The sequence below is a fragment of the Gossypium hirsutum genome, chromosome A05 (assembly GCF_007990345.1).
Source record: "Gossypium hirsutum isolate 1008001.06 chromosome A05, Gossypium_hirsutum_v2.1, whole genome shotgun sequence".
NCBI classification, from domain to species: Eukaryota; Viridiplantae; Streptophyta; class Magnoliopsida; order Malvales; family Malvaceae; genus Gossypium; species Gossypium hirsutum.
This window is the reverse complement of record NC_053428.1, coordinates 21,904,914-21,922,215: the sequence shown is the minus strand read 5'-3', so window position 1 is coordinate 21,922,215 and position 17,302 is coordinate 21,904,914. Positions and strand designations below refer to the sequence as shown.

Genomic DNA, 17,302 nt, shown 5'->3' with positions numbered 1-17,302 from the left:
CATTAAGCAGCGACCAACAAGCTTTATAATGGCTTTGAAAATCTTTAACAAATGCATGTGGACGGTTTCTTGATCCAAAGGATAATATTTACCTGTGACAATTAATTACAAACGGTTTTTTTTAATTAAATTCATTCAAATTTTAGTTTAAAGCAATCATTTTCTATATAAAATTTTTTAATTAATCTGATCTAGTATATCATATATAGTAAAATACACAAACATTTGTAAGAAATGCTGATTTTTATATCATTTATCAATTTTTATTTTTATTTCAATTGTTCACGCTGATTTAATGTATAAAATATGTGAATCCTATATCAAGATACGTATATCTGTATTGGTGCAACTAAATTTAAAAAAAATTTTAATTAGGAAAAATATAATCACGGAATAATAAAAAATAATGTTATTCTCTTTTGGATATTTTCAGAAACATTGCTTTTTTTGCAAAAACAAAAAAGGTATTTTTGTTATTTTGGATAATAAAATCTCCATTTTAATTATTAACTTCCTAAAATACACAAATAAATGCCCAACAGGTCAGCTATGTAGGAAAAGCAGTTAATGTTGTGTAAAAAAATTTAAGTATTAAAGTGGAAAGATGAGGTATGCTTTAGGGATAAATTTATTTATTAAGCTCTCTTTTTAAAAAAAAAATTCAAATTCACTAAAGAAACTCCACTTTAGGTATTTAACTAGTTTATATTGTTGTGTAATATTAAATTGTTATTTTTTAAAAAAATAAATAGATTTTCACCAAAAAAAATAGATAAAAAAATTACCGCATATATTATATGCCTAAAAAAATGTTTCGACATTTTATAATTTATCCGTGAGATACATAGATTCACCTTGTCTATTTTTCTGTTGTTATTTCTAAAATAATATTGAGATTAAAAAACTTCATTGTATATTGTAATTTAAAAAATGGATAAAACGGTGATTATACTTTGATATAATAAATTTTTGGAAATGTAAAAAATTAGCGAAATATACAGACTTTTTTATTTAAAAAGAAGATGAAACAATATATGGAGTAGTTTACTTACCGAAAATTTAAAAATTCTTTTTACCATTTGATATTAATATCTAATTTTTCAAGTAAACTTTTACAAAATGGTATATTTTTTTAAAATTTCGTTAACTTGGTTTATTAATAAGATATTGTAAAACAGATTGCAAAAAGTAAAAACAATTATAAAAATACGGGAAAATAAGAAAAATAAAAACCCTAAAAAAAATTAGTAGAGAAATCAAAGCTTGTTCTCTTTTCCCACCAAATCGATTACAGTAAATAAAAAAGATAATTTTAATGTTATAATTATTGGGAGAAGATTTCATTGATGTAGACTCACAAGCATCAAACTTGAGAATATAAAAGTTAGTATGGATTTTATTAAAAAAACATTTAATAACAAATTGGATAAGTTTAAAATTACGACATAGATTGTAGCTTAAAATATAAGAATACATAAATAATTTTATATTAATAATTTATGAAAAATGAATTAATCATTATAAATTTAAGTAAAATATTGTGACGCGTGGCCTTCAATTAGTCTGAACCAAGTAAACCAAACCATCAAGCTAGATCGAGAGCCTATCAATTATAAAAATACTGATCAAGGTATAAAGGAAAGATGCATAAAATGTGAAAGGTAATTAAGTTAAACGTTTGGAAACATAAATCTCCATATGCAGGTACAATAACAATTAAAGTTAACAAAATAGAGTATCCTTCTCATCATCTTTAAGATCTAGCCTGGAAAACTAAAACCAAAATTATTTTTATATCATTGAAGTATGTAAAAATCCAATAAATTTATGATTAGATGTCGTAATTTGCCTACAAATGTAGGGCCATTTTGAAGGTGTATGGCATTGATGAATCCTCAAATAGAGATAATGTACTTCTTTGAAGTGGAAGATGAGCTTGCTACACAATATTTATGTTCAGTTATTTAATTTTAATATATATATATACACATATATTCAATAACTGAGTTATAAATAATATTATTAAATCAACCAAAAAATTCTTTATATACTAAATTGGGTAAAAAAAGTTTATATATTAAAGTGGAAAATTAAATTGGTTAAATTAAAGTCTTATTATATTACATTTTTATAAACTCATGGTACAAGATGATTTCATATTATTATTTATTCCAAGACTTATGTTACAGTTCTATAAACTTGCAAGGCACAAGATAAATTTGTTCTAGATTGATAAGAAAACTTCGGTGTATAATTGTTAATATTGGTATGTTATAATAATATGACTTATTAGTTTATGAATATTTGCTGATTTTTATCCGTATATGTATAATCTATAAACATAAATGAATAATTATGAGAAACGTTTAATATATTTTTATTAATAAACATAATTAACTCGTGTATCGTACAAATAAAAAATTAATTAGAATTATGTTTGTGAATATGAGTTCAAATTTTTTTATTTGGACAATCTTATTATTGAGTTAAGACTTTATTGATATATAAATTTAAATATAAATTTTTTTGCTAATTAAATCCTATTTTTATATGGAATCTAGGTTTTCGTTAAAATCCTAAGCTTAAATTCTAATTTCAAGTCTCCCTTTATATAAAATATGGGTAAATTTTTTTGAATTTATTTTAATTTTAATTTTATTATGTATAAATCTTATTTATTCTTATTTAAAACTAAAGATATTTTGATTATACAATTTTAAATTTATTTTGATTTAAATTTGTAAAGATCATTCTAAATTAAATATAAAAATATTCCTTGATTTTATTTGTAACCTGAAAAAGAATTCTAGCTGTCGAACATTATTTTTGGATTGCAAATGGAGATAGATTTCTATTTGATAACAAATATAATTTTAATTTGTACATTCATTGGGATTGGAGTTGGCAAGATATACCAATCACATGCCAAGAATAGCTACTAAAATTACTCTGTATTTTTTGCTTTTAATTATTTATGACAAAATTATCAATAAAAAACGCACTTATCATACCCTAGGAAATGTTATAAAAATCACATGATGCCGCTCATGCCCGAAAGTCCTTTGTTTAAATACCTTTTTTAGCTATTCTCATCATTCTTTTAGAGAAATTTAAATTTTATTTTTCAAAGCATTTTAGATTTTTAGTAGAATTTTTTTGTAATCTCATTTTCTTTTTAGCATTTACTTGTAAACACGTTGTTAGTTTGTAATCAAATTTAGTGGTCTCCTTAAATAAAACGCATAATGTAGCTTTCTAACTTTATAAAAAAATAGAATTTCATTTATTATTTTTGTTTATTTTGACACTTAAATTTATATTTTTTGTCAAATTCCCTAAAAATGTATGGAAAAGTTAGTGCTTGTTAATTTTATTGGCGTGACATATATGTAAATTGTCATATGTATACCATGTTAGAAATTAATTTTTTAAAATTAAAAAATATATTTTATAAATTTATAGTAAATTTAATAAATTTTAATTTTTAAAAATTTAAAAATTAATTAATTGTTGATGTGTCACGCCATCAATGTTAAGAAACATTTGCTCTTCCATCTATTTTGGAGTATTTTGACAACTATAAATTCAAGGGCTAAAAGAGATGAAAAATTAAGTGAAAGGCTAAAATGATTTTTTTTGTAAAATTGGAGGGCCAAATAAGTTATTATGCATAGTTTTTTTTGTCACCAATCATAAAAAGTTACAAAATGATCACTTAACTATTCAAGTTTTTTTTTTTGTCACCAATTGCTAAAATGGTTGATGAAAGATGATAGCGATGACTTTTAAAATTAGCATAATAGTTGCCGAAACCATTTTTTGAAAACGGGAATCGACTTGGTTTGAAAGCGAAAATTAAAACGGAGTCGCCACCGATCTTTATTAGGTGTGATCGGATCACCTTTGTTTTAATAAATCAATTTTAGTTTACTAAAACAGTGCCTTTGGTCTACGAAACTTGAGAGAATGGGTTCGGGAGTCGGTTACGTGCGAGGAAGGATTAGCACTCTCGACACGCCCAAAAATTGGTGCCGAATTGATTAGTTAATGTCTTAATGTCAAAAGTTGAAAATCGGGAATGGATTTTATGTTACACCCCCTAACCCCAAACCATTACCGGAACGAGGTTATGAGGCATTACCGGACATATCAGACAACTTACGAATAATTTACAATTAATATAACTTTCATAGTATAATATAATAATTAAGTCCCTATCTTGAACTCTCGAAGTTCAAACACGTATTAAAAGTAGAACGGAACTTGTTCGAGTATTCCAAATTTTTTTATAAAAATTTCGGCAACATTTCTGCTTATTTTTTTACCTAAACCTCCTGCAAATTCAAACCAAAACAACCAACACCAATATTTCACATTCATATACTAATATTTATATTATTAACAAAATTTTAATTTAATAACTATTATAGCATCATTCAAAATTGATTAAAAACTTCATTCATTTAACAACTTGATGTTTATGTATCAAAATATCATGTACTTTCCTTACCATTTCATTTAACCATCTAAATTTTATAATTCATCCTTCACTACCCAAAGTAATATACATATTCAAGTGACTAAATAACACCTATGTACATGCCACCTTTACCCAAAAGAAAAATATACATCACCAAGTTTGTGTTGGAGTCGGGATTGTTCTGGATGCTGAGCCGTGACACTTGACTTCTACTAACCTGCGCACAGAAACAACCGTACGCTGAGTATAGATATACTCAGTGGTATTACTATAATCCAAGACTATTTAACATTAATAAATTACAAACATCAATTATTTACCCTATTAACAAATAATCTCATTTTCAAAATTTCATTTCAATTATTTACCCTATTAACAAAGCTCGGACTATGACAGATACGCAGATTTCCACCCAAACACACCAGAATATCCAACCCAAACACACCGGAATATTGTAAATCCTCCATAACACACCGGTATAATATATCCTCCCAACACACCAATAAGGCATTAAATGCCTATTCGGATAAACCGAAGTATATAATAACAGAAACATCTTCTCAGCCGAACTACAATCTCTTCATCACATCACAAATCCAATGGCATGCCATTTGTATCGAATCTAGTCCGACGAGTTAATAGGGTATTATTTTACTTTTTCTAATTTCAATTTCACATACTTACCTCAAGTCTTATTTACCATACATAACAGTTAAAATTTCAGCAATCAATAATAATTAAAATTCGAATTATAGTAATACACACCGTAATTCTCCCGTTTTAGTCCTCGATGACTTTCTCCTTTCCTTTCGATGCTGATGCTTCAGGTTCTTTGTTGGCTACGAAAATAATAATTTATAATCATCAATACAACATGATTCAATTTAATTCATGAGCCTAAACATGCAAATTTAACCATTTTTAATGCATATATATATAATTTCACCATTAAGCTGTCTACTTGAGTCATTGTTACTAAATTATTTATATCTTAAGCTACGAAACTCCAAATTAATATCTGTAAATTTTCCTTAAAACTAGACTCATATATCTTCTAACCATAAAATTTCCAGAATTTTTGGTCTAGCCATTTAGTACAGTTTATTCGTTAAATACTCCCCTGTTATTTCATTTGACAGTTCTGACCTCTCTCTACTAAAAATAAATTATCTCATTGTACAGAACTCGAATAAGATTCTTGTTTATTTATTTTGAAACTAGATTCATTAAGGAGTTAACATATATAAATTACACTCCATAATAATTTTTGTACAATTTTTAATGATTTTCCAAAGTTAAAACAGGGCATCTCGAAATCACCCCGAACCAGTATTACAAAATTTCAAATATCTCTTGATTTATCGATTAATTGCTCACACTGTTTCTACTATAAGAAACTAGACTCAATAAGCTTTAATTCCATATTTTGTTCATCCTCTAGTTCAATTTATAAAATTTTTAGTGAATTTTCAAAGTCAGACCATTGCTACTTCCCAAAACTGTTTTGATGTAAAATGTTAATAACTAAATTTATAATACCAATTCACACCTTATTCCTATTCAAATTTCATTTAAACTCAAATTTAACTATTAAATTTTCAACATATTTTCTTAATTCCGAATTTTCCTCAATTTAGTCCCTAAAACACAAAACTTATAGCTTACTTAGCAATTCAATCCTTATATCTATTCTAACTTGAATTTCATTCAATTAAACCCCTATTTCATCATTTTATTCAACATGAACTTTGTTTAAAAACCTAAGAACTTCCAAACTACCAACTTAATTTCATCAAAAACTTGTTTTAAGACTTCTAAAATATCAAAATTATGAGAAAATGACTTGATTGAGTTTACCAATTAACTCCAAGCTTCATAAACCCTATTTCCCCTTTTCTTTCTTCTTTCTCCCCTGTTTCTTCTCTGTTTTCGTTTTCATTTCCTTTTCTTTTTAACTTATTTGTTTCTTTTATATATAATATAATATAATATAATATAATATAATATAATATACTTAATTATTAAATAAATATATATTTTTTTTAATCAATAAAATCTTTGATATTTTCCACGTTAAACCGCCTCAGCTATAGGAAATGGTTTAATTTTCTCTTAAGTCCTTCTAATTTTTCTTTAATCTATAATTAAACTTTTACCCTTATTCAATTTAATCCTTTTTACTAATTACTCTAAATTAAGCTAAATTTACTTAATTAAAACCTAATTAAACACACTACTAGACTCATAAATATTTTTAATAATTATTTTCGAACTTATTTCACTAAGACGGAGGCCCGATAACACACTTTTCTGGTGCCCATGGATTTTGGGTCGTTACATTTTAAAATACAATCCATTTTATTGACGTCGATTTTAAAAATGCTTGAGTTAGCTTGAATCGATTGTTTAGAGATTTCCTTGTCTCGAGATATCAGAGTATCACATCCCGTAAGTTAGGACACAATACCATGAATTCCCGAGCACAAAGTTGTCCCCTAATTTGAATGAGAATTTCATGTGTTTTAAAACTTGAAAAGGATATTTTGCTATTTAGAAACAACGAGAAAATCGAAACCCCGTAAGTTAGGGCAAAATTCCTCGATATTTCAAAATGCATGACATTGCCTTATTTGGAAAATTTTGCTTTTGAATAGTAGCGAATGCAATATTCAAGCAACATGTGTTATTTATTTAGGTTAAAATAAGGTGATTTATTGGATAAATACATTGAGGTTTAATTCGCGAGGCAAAGATATGAAATAAAATATGGTACGACATAGAATAATGATCCGCGCACAAAATATTCCACAAGCGCATGGCAATAATATGAACGTAAGTAAGCAAATTTACATACATGCAATAGCAATAATCATGCAACATTCAAATAATAGCGTCGATAACTAAAAAGCCATTGGGTTAAATGGAAAAAGATATAAGGCAAACTTAAATGCATAAAATGTAAACAAATTTACGAATAATAACAAACGAATTTAAAATGAATAGCGTGAAAAAGAAATTTACTATAAACAATGTACAAAATAAATTAAAAAAAATAGAGTATGTGTAAAAGAGATTTTTAAAATAGTTAATATACGAGACATCAAAGAAATAACTAGTATGTATATATATGAAAAATGGATATAATAATTTAAATTTTGATAATATATATATAAATTTTAAAGTAAATAAATAAACAATTTCAAATGAATAATACATAAAGCGAGTTTAAAATAAATAATGTAGAAGAATTTTAAAATCTATATTATACAAAGCAAATAAAAAAATTCATATGAATAATTTTAAAATAGATAATATATATACAAATAAAAGTGTAAAATATGGAATAAGTAGAATGGGTCTAAAATAAGGTATATAAAATAATTTTAAAATAAATAATATACAATTTAATTTAAAAGTAATAAATAAGAAGTTTAAAATATATAATACGTAAAAGAATTAAAAATAGACAATATAAATATATTTTATAATGTTAATAGTTCAAAGGTAATATAAAGAGAGTTATTCGAAATACATAATATACAATAACTTAAAATATAAAATAATTTGAAATAAATATATAACAATTTTTAAAGAATTATAAATATATAAAAAAGCTTGAAATAAACTATACGTATACATATATATAATAGGTAAGGAATAAAGAAATAAATAATACATATAAAATAGATTAAAGTGACATATATACATAAAGTTAGTTAAAATAAATAATAAGAATTTGAATAAATAGTACATTAAAATAAGTTAGAATAGATGTAAATAAACAACATATAAAATGTTTGACATAACATATAAATGAAACATTAAAAAGGGTAATAAATGAATTAAATAGATTTAGGATATTTCCAAAAACAAATTACAATTCGGGGTATAAAAGTATAAATATTGGATAGTTAATTAGGGATCAAAACGAAAACCAAACAAGATCTGAGGGCCAAATTTAAAAAAAAACAAAAGAAGATAGAAAATGGGGGTTAATTGAACAAGGTTGCGAAAGAGGAGGACTAAACGCATAAATTTCCCTTTTAGGGAAAGTGCACAGACCCCACCCTCCCAAACGACGTCATTTGGAATGATTTAAAACAAAAAAAAATTCCTTCCTTTTCAATCTGTAGGTTCATCATTTAGTTTACAAAACTCCTTCCAAAAAAAACAAAAATCACCCTTCCCTTCTCTTTCAGCCCCATGTCCGGCCATGGGCTCCGGTTACCGGCCGTCATGCTGACCGTCGACCACCGGCGACGGCGCCACCGTACGCGGTGGTCGGAGAGTTCAAAACTTCCTCCGTTGAACCCCCTTTTCACGTAGACAAGATTTAGGGCTTGAAAAACCAAAAACTAAACCCCGAACTTCTTAAAACCAAAAAGATTCTTCAACCTTTGGCTTCCTCCGTGGAAGTTTTAACCGGATCTCTAGAGATCCGCCGGCTTTCGGACTAGAGAAGCGTATGCCCAGGGTACCAACGCCAAATACGGGTAAAAATCTTTCCTTTTTATATATTTGTATATAGATTCGAAATAAATACATAAAATAAATGATAAAGATAGGAAATGAAAAAAAATGAAACCTTTTGAAAACGTTTTTTTGATTAATCTCTGTGTTCATAACCATTTCTTTTTGATTTTTCTCTCTTTCAAAAGTCCTCCTTTACATTCGATTCTTCCCCCCTCCGTTACAATCAGTTTCATTTCAGCTTTATAGCCGATTCCCATATTAACATATTATTATTTTATTCTCTGCTACTGCTTGTGCTTCTTGCTGCCATTTTCCTCTTTTCCAAATGTTTGTAGGTCATGGGAGTGTCAGAGGCGTGGAAGGCCGGTCATTGGCGCCCCGAGCAATGGTGGCGCGCGTGAGAAGGTTGGTGGCTGAAGGAAATTGGGCCTGCTGTTTTTTCTTTTCTTCTTTTTTTTTGTAAAATGGACTTTGTTTTGGGACTTTTATATTTTGGAATTAATTTGGGTTTTTATTTCTTGTTGGCCAGGCTAAAATTGGCTATAACAGCTGCCCCTCTTTGCTCATTGTCGTGTAACGAGAATAGAGCAAAGATCTTAGAAGAGCCAATTTTGCTTAGTCTTACTGAATCTTAACTTCTTTGGAGCTTCTTTTCTTCGAGTAGCCTCATTTCATCCCACTGCATCCTCAGGGATATAGGAACCAGTGCTACGATTCGCTCAAATGCAATTTCAGAGAGAAGAGATTTGTAGCTTCAATCTACTCTGCTGGTACTTCAAAGGGATAAAATTTGGTAATTTTAACCTGCTCCACTACATCTTCAGGGAGATGAGGTTTGTGACTTCCAACTGTTCTGCTGCAACTTCAGGGAAACAAGATGTACACTCTTCAGCCTACTCCACTACTGCTTAGGGAGATAGGGTCTACAATTTCTAGCCTGTTACCTTATTGCTTAAGGGGTTAAGGCTCGTCGTCTTCGATCTATTTCCCTACTGCTTAGGGTGATAAGATCTATAAATTTTCAGCCTATTACCCTACTGTTTAGGGGTTTAAGGCCCTTCGTCTTTGATCTGCTCCACTACAATTTCAGGGAGGCAAAATTTGCAATTTGGTCTGTTACCCTACCTCTTAGGGTTTAAGACCCTTCGTCTTCGATCTGTTTCCCTACTGCTTAGGGGGTTAAGATCTGGAAATTCAGCCTATTACCCTACTGTTTAGGGGAACAGGATGGTGGCTTAAATCTGCTCTACAGCAACTTCAGAAAGACAAAATTTACCATTTTCAATCTGTTCCACTGTAACTTCAGGGAGACATAATCTGTAAAATTACCGATGTTGCTACACCATCCTCCAGGGACATGATCTGTAGAATCAGTTTTATGTATCTATGCTTACGTCAAATAATTAGGATGCTATGATCAAAATGAATCAAGTGCTCCTAACTAAATGTGTATGAATGATACTTGTATGAATGCAAAAATGTCATTTTTTAATGCTTATTTTGATATTACTCGTTGTTCATCGAGGTTTTATCGTAAATGTACTACTCTATCTTTTCTTCAACTGATATCTTCGGCAGAAAATTTGAAGAAATAATCAAAATTTGGGCCATTCTTTCCCCAATATTTCCAACCTTTGAACGTAGGGTGATTCAAACTAATTAGCCCCGTTTCGGATCCTCGTATCATTTAGAAGTATTTTAGAGTAATATGCAGAACTCTTTTTGAATATTATTAGTCCATTAATCATCAACTTAATGAAAGACGCTTGAAAAAGATTATCGCAATAGGCAAGATGGAATTTTATTGTGAGCGAAGCTCAAGATGAGCAAGGTAATTAAGATAGCACATTTGCTAAGGTACAAAATGTGAACCTACGAATTAATTACGGTGGTGCATTCTGCTAAACAGAATGAATAAGACAAGAATAGGTGCCCCAGATATTGCAGTATGAGCTTCGTTGCACAAACTTCTCGAGGGCTTTTGAAGTCGGTATGTGTTTGGAGGACCAAGAGTGCTTTGTTGATGCCCCAATATGTAGCATCCCTCCCTCCTGTTAATTCAGAGAAGGCAAAATTGCAGCATGCCCCATGTTCGATCAAAATTTGAATTGCCCATTCCTGGGTTTTCAATTCAAACCCCTTTGGTCTCAAAGCGCCCTTTCACGGGTTTTCACCTTGGCCTCTCCATTTTTTTTTTAGGTAAAATACCTCTTGACCGAATCCGAATTAATAGGATTAGGCAGGCTCTTACCATCCATCTCGGTCAAAATCAGAGCCCCTCCAGAGAAAGCCTTCCTTACCACATAAGGTCATTCCCAATTCGGCATCCATTTCCCTCTGAAGTCCTTTTGTATGGGGAGGATCTTTTTCAATACAAGGTCTCCTTCATGGAATTCTCTAGGGCGAACCTTCTTATTATAAGCCTGCATCATTCTCTTTTGATACATTTGACCATGACGGATAGCCTTTAGCCTCTTTTCTTCAATCAAGTTCAACTAGTCGTATCGAGACTGGATCCATTCTGCTTCATCTAATTTTAGTTCTGAAAGTACGCGTAGAGAGGGAATCTCGATCTCAATAGGCAGAACCACTTCCATTCCATAAACTAAAGAAAAAGGTGTCGCCTCGGTAGAGGTTCTGACTGACGTTCGGTAGGCGTATAGGGCAAATGGTAATTTCTCGTGCCAATCTTTATAGGTCTCAGTCATTTTTCCTATGATCTTCTTGATGTTCTTATTGGCTGCTTCGACTGCACCATTCATCTTTGGGCGATACGGTGATGAGTTATGATGTTTGATCTTGAAATAGCTACAGACTTCCGCTATCGTGCTGTAGTTCAAGTTCAATGCATTATCGGATATGATTCTTTCAGGCATCCCATATCGACATATAATCTCTTTCTTTAAAAACTTACTAATTGCCGACTTTGTGATGTTGGCGTAAGAAGTAGCCTCTACCCACTTGGTGAAGTAATCTATGACCACAAAGATGAATCGGTGTCCATTAGATGCCTTTGGTGAGATCGGCCCAATGACATCCATGCCCCACATGGAGAAAGGCCATGGAGAAGTCATGACATGAAGGGGTGAAGGAGGTACATGCATTTTATCTCCATAAATTTGACATTTATGGCATTTCTTGGCATAGTTGATGCAATCTCCTTCCATGGTGGACCAATAATATCCGAATCTCATAATCTGTCTGGCCATGGTGAAACCATTAGCGTGTGTTCCGCAGACACCCTCATGAACCTCTTCCAGGATTTGCTTAGCCTCGACAGCGTCTACACATCTTAAGAGTACCTGATCCTTCATTCTCTTGTATAGGATCTCTCCATCCAAGACATAGTCACTAGCCAGCCTTCTTAGTGTCCTTTTATCATTCTCAGTCGCTTGGTTTGGGTATTCACGACTCTTCATATATCGTAAAATACCCTGGTACCAAGGATGATCATCTTTCTCTTCTTCCTCTTCAATGTTGCAGCAATAAGTCGGAGCCTTATAAATACTCATTTGGATAGGCTTCATATCCTCTTGTTTATTCACTTTGATCATAGAAGCTAAGGTTGCCAAAGCATCAGCCATTTGGTTTTCGTCTCGTGGAAGGTAGCAGAAAGTGATATTGTCAAACTCCTCGATTAACTCAAGAACCAGCCTTCGATAATTGATCAGCTTAGGGTCTCTTGTCTCCCATTCCCCTTTAAGCTGATAGATCACTAATGCAGAATCCCCATATACCTCTAGCACTTTAATCTTACGTTCTATTGCTGCACGAATTCCCATGATACATGCTTCGTATTCGGCTATATTGTTTGTGCAATCAAAATCCAGTTTGCTGGTGAAAGGATAATGATCTCCGTTTGGGGATACCAAGACTGCCCCGATTCCGTTACCCACAGCATTTGAAGCTCCGTCAAAATTCAATTTCCATAGGTGACCTTCTTGAGAGTCTTATTCCGTGGTCACAACGTACATTAGCTCTTCATTCGGAAAGTCAAAGCTCAATGGTTCATAATCTTCTAAAGCTCTACTGGCCAGAAAATCAGCTATTGCACTCCCTTTTACAGCCTTTTGGTTCACGTAGACTATGTCAAACTCAGAAAGCAGAATTTGCCAATGAGCCATTCTTCCATTCAAAGCATTTGACTCCATCACATACTTCAAAGGATCTAGTTTCGAGATAAACCAAGTTGTGTGGTACAACATGTATTGTCTCAGTCTTCGGGTTGTCCAAATTAAAGCACAACACAACTTCTCGATCGACGAATATCTTGTCTCACATTCGGTGAATTTCTTGCTGAGATAGTATATCGCTTTCTCTTTTCTTCCTGACTCATCATGTTGGCCCAACACGTATCCCATGGAGTTTTCAAACACTGTCAAGTACAGTATCAGTGGTTTATCCGGGCAAGGTGGCATCAGTGCTGGGGCACTGGACAAATAATGTTTGATTTTATCGAAAGTTTTCTCGCACTCCTCATCCCAAACACCTGGATTATCTTCCTAGGAAACCTTGAACTTCTTTTTGAGTGCGTGGCGGGGGTAATTCTTGTATAGCCTTAACTTTATCTGGGTCAATCTCGATTCCCCTCTCACTGACTACAAACCTCAACAATTTTCCTGACCTAGCCCCGAAGGTGCACTTTGCGGGATTGAGCTTTAGTTGGAACTTTCTTAATCTCAAGAATAGTTTCCTTAGGACTTGCACATGCTCCTTCTCGGTTTTGGATTTTACAATCATGTCGTCAACGTAAACTTCGATCTCCTTGTGCATCATGTCATGGAACAAAGTTACCATGGCTCTCTGATATGTTGCTCTTGCGTTCTTTCACTTTATAACAAAACGTTCCCCACATGGTTACAGATGTTGTCTTTTCCATGTCTTCAAGATGCATTTTTATCTGGTTATATCCTGAGAAGCCGTCCATGAAGGAGAAAAGTGAGTAACCTGCCGTGTTGTCCACTAGTGTATCAATGTGAGGTAATGGAAAATTATCTTTGGGGCTGGCTTTATTCAGGTCCCGATAGTCTACGCACATCCGTACCTTCCCATATTTCTTAGGAACTGGGACTATGTTGGCTACTCATTCTGAGTACTTGACCACTTGTAAGAAACCGGCGTCGAATTGCTTTTTGACCTCTTCCTTTATCTTAAACAAAACATCAGGTCTCATCCTTCGGAGTTTCTGTTGTACTGGCCTGCATTCTTCCTTTATGGGGAGTCGATGTACCACGATATCAGTATTCAATCCGGGCATGTCTTGATATGACCATGCGAAGACATCCTTGAATTTTCGGAGTAACTCGATGAGGTTTTGCTTTGTTTCTGCAGCGATACTAGCTCCAATTTTCACCTCTTTTCCTTCTCCTAAGCTAACAATTTCCACTGACTCTTTATGAGGTAGGATTTGTTTTTCCTCTTGATCTACCATCATTAACAAATCAGGAGATAGGCTACAATTTCGGTCATCCTCAAAATTCTCAGTGTCCTCCATACACAAATCTTGCTCGAAAGGAATCTCTGGGTCATTGGCAACGTTGCTCACATCATTGATATCTAGAGACCTGTTATGGATGAAGAAAGAAATCTAAAGAACAAAAGAAACTAAGAATATTTGATTTGTGGTATGATTATGAATGAAGTAGAAAAAATAAAAGAATATTTGCTCAATATGATACGCAAGAATGCATTTTTATTGAAATGACGATATTTGGACATATGCATATTTCATAAAAGGGTTCTTATTGCCCCTAGGCATAGAGCAATAAGTTTGTTTTGAACATTACTCTGAATTAATTCTAAAAGTTACAGGGATCTCCTCCACGGTCCAATTGTTCAAAACACTTCCAGGAATGTAATGGCAAATTCCAGATAAATCCCATTCTTCAGGTTTTTCTTCAGATATGGCATTAATGCTCCAACTTCCCAACATCTCTTCTGCCACTTTCTGCATTGTCATCTCTTGTTTTGGATGGATAGTTCCTCCGGACACGAACGTTCGGGATAAATGAGGGAAGGTCATTGGTTCCCATTTGACCTCCTCAAAGCACAGACGTGCTCTTCTCATCTCTTGCCTTTTTTCCAGCTCCTTCTTCTTTTGCTTCGGGTCTGGCTTGAATCCTAAGCCAAAACGATCTCGTTTTTCTTTTAGCATTGGTATCTCGCTACTTCCTTGGAGGCACCTTCCAAGTCATTTTCCCGGCAGGGCTCCTTTACCGACCGTCAATCGCAGGCCCATCCTCGTAGCTTTGGATATTTTGGGCATTGGGATCTTGTTTCCTTCGACAATGAATGTAGCATTGACGAATTCTAGCGATCGAAAGGAACATTCTATCGCTCCATCGTCCGCACCTACGTACGGTGCGTCATTGGTGACAGATGCAATAATATCTTCCTCCGCGTTTATCGTTACCAACCTGCCCTCAGTTACCAACTTTAACTTTTGGTGTAGGGATGACGACACTGCCCCCGCCGAGTGAATCCACGGTCTCCCCAACAAGCAATTGTACGATGGCTTGATGTCCATTACCAAGAAGTCCACATCGTATGTATTTGGGCCAATCAAGAGAGGTATCTCGATCCTTCCCATCACTTTTCTTTCCGTATCGTCGAATGCTTTCACGACGTTTTGACATGTCTTCATGTGAGAGTTATCCACTGGCAACTTATTTAACGTGGACAAGGGCATGACATTCAATGCCGATCCATTATCAATCAATACCCCCAGCAATGTGTATCTTTTGCAGTGAGTGGTAATGTGTAGCGCCTTTGTAGATCCCATGCCTCCCGGTGGTATTTCATCATCATTAAAGAAAATAAAATTATCCGCGCTGATGTTATTGACCAGACGATCGAGTTTGTTGACAGAGATGTCATCCGCAACATATGTTTCATTTAAAAACTTCATCAATGCACTTCGGTGAGTTTCTGAACTCAAGAGCAAGGCTAGTATGGATATGTGAGCTGGTTGTTTGTGCAATTGCTCCACAACGCTGTACTCGCTGTGTTTTAAGAATTTTAAGAATTTTAAGAATTCTTTAGCCTCTTTTTCAGTTACAGGCTCATTGACGGGTGATTCAGGTCTGGTCGTCATTTCCTTTTCTTGTTCAATGACCACATATTTTCCTTTAGCTGATTCTGCCTTTATGTTCGGAGTATAACGCCTTCCGCTGCGTGTATAGAAACCCTCGTCTTGACCTTTATCCGAAGTGCCAACCGGATTCTCCCCTCCCGGGATCGTTACGTTGCAGTCGTAATTCCAAGGAACCCTTTTGCTATCCTTATAAGGGAAAGTAACGGGCTTTTGAATTATGACCTTTGACGCAATTGGTACTCCGACTTCATTGACTCTTGGTCGGGATATAATTACGACTGGATGGTTGACCCCTCGTACATTGTTGGTCGGCCCTTGCTCTGACGTGCACACATCTTCTCCCTTCGGGCCCTCGGTGTACTCAAAGAATTCGATCTCTTTATTTTCTATCAATCTCTGTACCAGAACCCTGAATTCATTGCACTTTTGGATTTTATGCCCTTCCTCGTCGTGGAATTCACAATAGTACTTCCCTCCTTCAAGCTTCTCCTCTAAACCTTGTATAAGTAAACCTTCTTCCACCATTTTCTTCCAAACCCATCTCAATGGAGTCTTTACCTCCGATACGTCCATCTTAGTTCTCTTCCTCTACTTTCGCTTATCGCGTTTACCCCATTGTCTGAATGACTGGGTAATGGGTTTCCCACCACATTAGGTTTTGTGGGATCATCGAACTTCACAATGCCCATCTTTATGAACCTTTCGACTAATTTTTTGAAGGCCGCGCAGTTCTCAATTGTGTGCTCCGTAATTCCTGCATGGTATTCTCATGGCGCGTTTGCATCATACCACTTTGGGAATAGAGGTTGCATGGGTTTTAAGTAAAAGGGAGACACTACATGCGCATCGAACAGGTTCTGGTAAAGCTCCCTATACGTCATTGGGATTGGCATGAACTGGACTCTTTCCGTGTTAGGCCTTGGGTTGGAATCTTGACTCGCGGAACCCTGATGGCTAGTAGTCACTGCCCTCAGCTGGTTTACTGTGATCGGCTTGGAATAACCCTTCTGATATGCGCTCACATTGTTCACCTCGTTTTCTTTCCTTCTTAGAGCCGTTCTCTTGGCATTTTCCCCTGCTTCAATCTTCCCACATCTTACTGCTTTTCTATCATCTCCCCGGACACTACTATGTCCGAGAAGCTTTTAGTAGCACTTCCTAACATGTGGTTAATGAATGGGGCCTTTAGAGTGTTGATAAATAGCATGGTCGTTTCCTTCTCCAAGAGGGGTGGCTGGACTTGCATCGCTATTTCC

General features: G+C 33.6%; 1 protein-coding gene across 1 annotated transcript; it reads right to left on the bottom strand.

Moving 5' to 3' along the window:
- Positions 1-15,143: 15,143 nt before the first annotated feature.
- LOC107960677 (uncharacterized) lies at positions 15,144-16,619 on the bottom strand. Its single transcript, XM_016896979.2, has one exon. It carries the CDS (start codon positions 16,617-16,619, stop codon positions 15,144-15,146), a length of 1,476 nt encoding a protein of 491 aa, XP_016752468.2.
- Positions 16,620-17,302: the final 683 nt, after the last annotated feature.

Coding starts and splice junctions, on each gene's coding strand:
- LOC107960677 (XM_016896979.2), bottom strand. CDS start 16,619: ATGGACGTATCGGAGGTAAAGACTCCATTGAGATGGGTTTGGAAGAAA.